This window comes from Seriola lalandi, unplaced genomic scaffold (genome assembly GCF_002814215.2).
Source record: "Seriola lalandi dorsalis isolate HSWRI2012SDOR001 ecotype SW California unplaced genomic scaffold, Sedor1 jcf7180002054522, whole genome shotgun sequence".
Taxonomy (NCBI): Eukaryota; Metazoa; Chordata; class Actinopteri; order Carangiformes; family Carangidae; genus Seriola; species Seriola lalandi.
The window spans coordinates 1830737-1835196 of NW_019525075.1; the positions used below are offsets into that span (position 1 = coordinate 1830737).

Here is a 4460-nt window from a genome sequence, read left to right on the forward strand (position 1 = left end):
CTGGGCGTATGGGGGGGTGGGGGTGACTCAGAGAGAAACCATTCTCCTGTGTTACATCACTGCTACTTAACTATGGGGGATGATTGGTGCCACAGAGGAGTGAAAATGCCAAACATATTTAAGATGCACACTAACTACACTCTCTTCAGTTGCCACAGTGTTTACCAAAAAAACATCATTCCTTCAGATTTTTTACTTAGAAGGATAAGAATATAGGTAACACACGATGCAGTTACCTCTTTAAATGCTTCTGACAGTACCATAATAGAGGCTGAGTCATAAATCTGTGGGCTAAAATTATAGACTCATATTAGCTAATCGCAGATATATTGGACACTGTCTTTATGTCCAATGATGCTTAACAAGGATTTTGCAGTGCAAAAATGCTAGATGTGTTTGTAGCAAAATGTGTTGCCATTACACAGTAGAGCTACTCGACTAATTGATAAGTTGATGGAAAAATAATTAGGGATAATTTTGATTATTGCTTAATCCTTTTGAGTCATTTTTAAATATGTTTCATCTTCTCCAATGTGAATATTTTCTGGATTCTATTGCAGTCTTCTGCAATAGTAAACTCAATATCTTGGAATGGACATTTCACTCCCAATTTCCTGACCAAACAACTAACTGTGAAAATAATTGACGGATCAAATCGATAATAAAAATAACAAGATTACTTTTCAACTGTAAAATGTCCTATTCAGTACATATCTTTTTAAAAATTCTTTCATAACCAGAATGAACTGATCTTTATCAAAAATGTTAAGAGTTAAAAAAAAATTCTGTTGCCTGTTGTACCATCAGATAATCTAACTCTAAAATATCAGTATCAGCTTTGAAAAACCAGTAAGTCTGCAGGTCTACATTGTGACAATGACACCAGAGAGCTACTGAAAAAATATGATTATGACTTTTATGACTTTTTCAAGGACAGGAAACGGCATACCAAACAAAACATCTGGGTACATATTAAAGAGTATATCTCATAATATAACCAAGGTCCAGGAATACTGATCAAGGCTGGCTGTTTCTGAGCATTATGTATCAAGACCATACAGTCACAGAGGTGATCACTTATTTCTGACTGAACTTGCGTTAATTCACTTCAACTTAGAAGTAGGAAGAAAAAGCATCAACTGTAGAATCTGTGTCCTTCTGAGTTCTTGTTAAAAGATGTTTGTCTTTCATTATTCATTGTTCCCATCAGACCTCCTACGAGATATATAACCCTTTAAAAGCAGTACTGATGCCGAGTGAAGGTGCGTACCCCACTGATTTTTGTTCTGCCCAAACTGAATCTAATCTCAAACCTAATCCCTACCTGTCAAATTGTTCACCGTTTAACTTCAAACCACCTTCGGACCCAACTCCAACCTGTGTGACGCCTAACCACATGCAAATTACATTATTAGCCTAAATCAATCCCTATCTGAAAGCAGAGAAGGGCTTTGAGAGACACTAATCAAAGGGGAAAAATGAATTTTCCACAAGACCAGTGTTGCACCATATTCTGTGACCTGAATTGACATGTCTGCTAAATTTTAATGGGACAAGTGTTTACCACGATCATGTTCTGTATATTGATAGCTACTATCAAAAGCAGTGATGGTAAAAGCTATGAAATCAAATCTTGGTGACTTTGGAGTTCAACAGTAGAACTGCAATGATGAATAGTTGATTAATCAATTAGTCAACTGGCAACAACGTTGATAATCAAGTTATATTCTAAGCAAAAATGCCAAAATTTCTCTGCTTCATCTTTGTCTCTGTTCATTTCAAGGAGCTCACAATCAATTGATTTACTAAGAATATAAGAAACAGATTAATTGATGAGGAAAACAATTCCGCCTGGGTGCAGCTTCTGTGAGAATTTATTGCTTGTCTTTGTTTCATATCATTACAAACTGTAATTATCTTTGGATTAAGATGTCAGCAATGGATCTGGAAAAAATGTGATGGGGATTTTTCACCACTTTTTTGGGCATTTTACAGAATCAAGGATAAATCGATTGATTCAGATGATCTGCAGTTTAAATCAGTAATAAGAATAATCACTAGCTGCACCCCAATCCAACAGAGCCTCTTTTCTCCACAGTTTAATCTCTAGTGGCACTGAATCTGATGGGCCATAGATTAGGTGCAACAACAATAATCCCCAGTTGCAGAGATTCCAGAACTACGTTTCCGCTCCAGTGGCATTAATCGCCCCTCATACATGCACATCCATCTACGAGCCAACAGCGCTAACTATCGCCTTCATCCTCGTTTCTACCTACGCACATGACAGCGAGCAGGCACAGAGTAAACCTCCACACAGATCAAGACCACAACTACAGTAAGCCTGTCATAAAACTTGGGACACCTTATAAACACACATTAACAAAACTGCAGGCTAAACAGATGGAGAGGGAGGGTCGTGGTAATTTCACAGGAGATAAAGTGAAATATTATAAAAGTGTAGTCTCAGAGTACCGCAGACCCAGTGTGTTCCTACAGGAATGTTTTCCTACATTTCCATATAGATAAATGAATTCTTATGACTGTGCACCCATGTTGAATGAGTAACCAGTGTTGTGGCCACCATATAAAACGGCAGGGTCAAACAGGAGTCGTCGGAACAAATCCAGGACTAAATGTTTATCCCAACGTTTAATCCAGAGGAACAATTTGCGCCATAGACCAGCTGCCTAATCAATAACATGCACTCAAATCACGGAGGCTCGGTGTTAACCGTTGGACGTTAAATTCGGCTCGGCCCAGTAACCGTTAGTGGAACCCGGGCTAAACGTTACCTTTGGAAGGAAAAACATCTCGACCAACAAACCCCCCGCTTTTACCCTCAATTATAAACATCCAGTTCAACACTGTGGACAGTCTGTTTAGTTAGGCGAAATAAATGATACGATGAGCCGTGTTGCAAATACTTACCAGGATGACAGTCTTTGTGTTTGGGCAAGGTTAAAAACATTAGGGATAAAATCCACCAGTAACTCGGTTCCCGTATTCTCCGCATGTTAGACTACTCATCGAGAGCAACAAGAAGGCAACGGGTGACAAAGTTTTTCAGTCTTTTCTCTTCTTTAACAAAAAAAAAAAAAAAACAACCAAAAAAAAAAAAAAAGAAAAGAAAATCACATACACTCGGTCGAGGCTGAAACGAAGTTGGCACAGCAGCCACGAAGGCAGAGCATCAAAGTAATGGTAAGCGGTGAGACTACAGAGTCACTGCTGTTAAAAAAAAGACTAATTTGTTCGCCTCCAGTCCGAGCAGCGGCTGTTTTTAGCTTCGAGGAATAAAACGTTACGCACACCACGGCTGTGCAGAAACAGTTCAAAATCTGCTGTCGGACTCCACCGTGCCTGTAGCGGGCTTCCAGATAGCGACATTCCCGAAGTGTAGAGGGGTCAATCGGCGATCAATCGCTGTCTTTAACTACAAGAAGAGAGAAAAAGTGGTCGAATAATATTGATTACACGTGATCATTATTAAGTGATTATCCGCGGCGTCAGCGTGACGAAGGGCAAAACACAATGCGAAGAAAAGTGGTGCTGGAAACGTCCCATTCTTCCATCCAGGAAGTAGACTAGCGGTCAGGCATGCATGGATATCTGGCTACTGGTCCCATCCTACCGGACAGGCTGCGTGTGAGAGAGAGAGAGAGAGAGAGGGAGAGAAAAAGAGAGGGGGGGAGTCTGCACGGGGCGGGGGCAGCGAAGGAAGGGGGAGGCGGTTCTTGGATTTTGCTGAATGCAAAATGACTCGGAACGGACCAGAGGCTGGTTTCTAGTTTTCTGTTTACGGCGCTATGAAGAGGAAGACTCCAGAAATCAATGGCTCATGTCACATTGTCAGGTCCAGACAGGATTGTGCTGCTCCTCTTTTAAATGTTGCATCAAACATGTTGCATCAAACATGATGAAACACTGTTAAGAATATTATCTGGCTAAGGCCAGAATCTACAGGGGATTGAAGCCTTGTTCTAAAAGAGAAAAGAGAAAATTGTGTCCCTGCTAAATCCATTGATTTCAGCCCCCATACTGTCATCTCACTGTTTTGTTGCTTCCTCCCAGGCCCCATTATCAAAATGACCCTCCTGTGGCCACGCAGTGATGTCCCTTTGCCTCCTGCTGGCAGAACTGTGAATGGAATACTTTAGCAGTAATCATCACCTGGAATATCATCATGTCTGAGTGTGTACTGATTGGAGAATTATGCATCCACCGGTGACACTCCCTTCGGTAAATGTGTAGTCAGTGGTGTTCTTGCAGAACTATCCAGCTGGACATTTAATTTGAGGAATCTGATTAAATTTCTCATTTAATTACCCAGTTCTCTGCAGGGCCATTGAGGACAGTCACAAGGGCCCTTTGCTTTTAATGTGAGCCATCTGCTTCCCCTCCAAAATGCCTACCTTTTCAAAGCTCACACAGCCTCGTGGGCATTCTCTCCACGATCC

The 4460-nt window shown here is 40.9% G+C and overlaps 1 protein-coding gene across 1 annotated transcript in view; it reads right to left on the minus strand.

The window, feature by feature from the left end:
* LOC111660755 (receptor-type tyrosine-protein phosphatase gamma-like) overlaps positions 1 to 3661 on the minus strand; it is a 100148-nt gene extending 96487 nt beyond the window's left edge. Inside the window, exon 1 of the mRNA XM_023414142.2 lies at positions 2932 to 3661. Coding sequence (XP_023269910.1) covers positions 2932 to 3016 — 85 coding nt within the window. The 5' untranslated portion in view covers positions 3017 to 3661. The remainder of the gene's footprint in view (positions 1 to 2931) is intronic.
* Between the last annotated feature and the right edge of the window lie 799 nt (positions 3662 to 4460).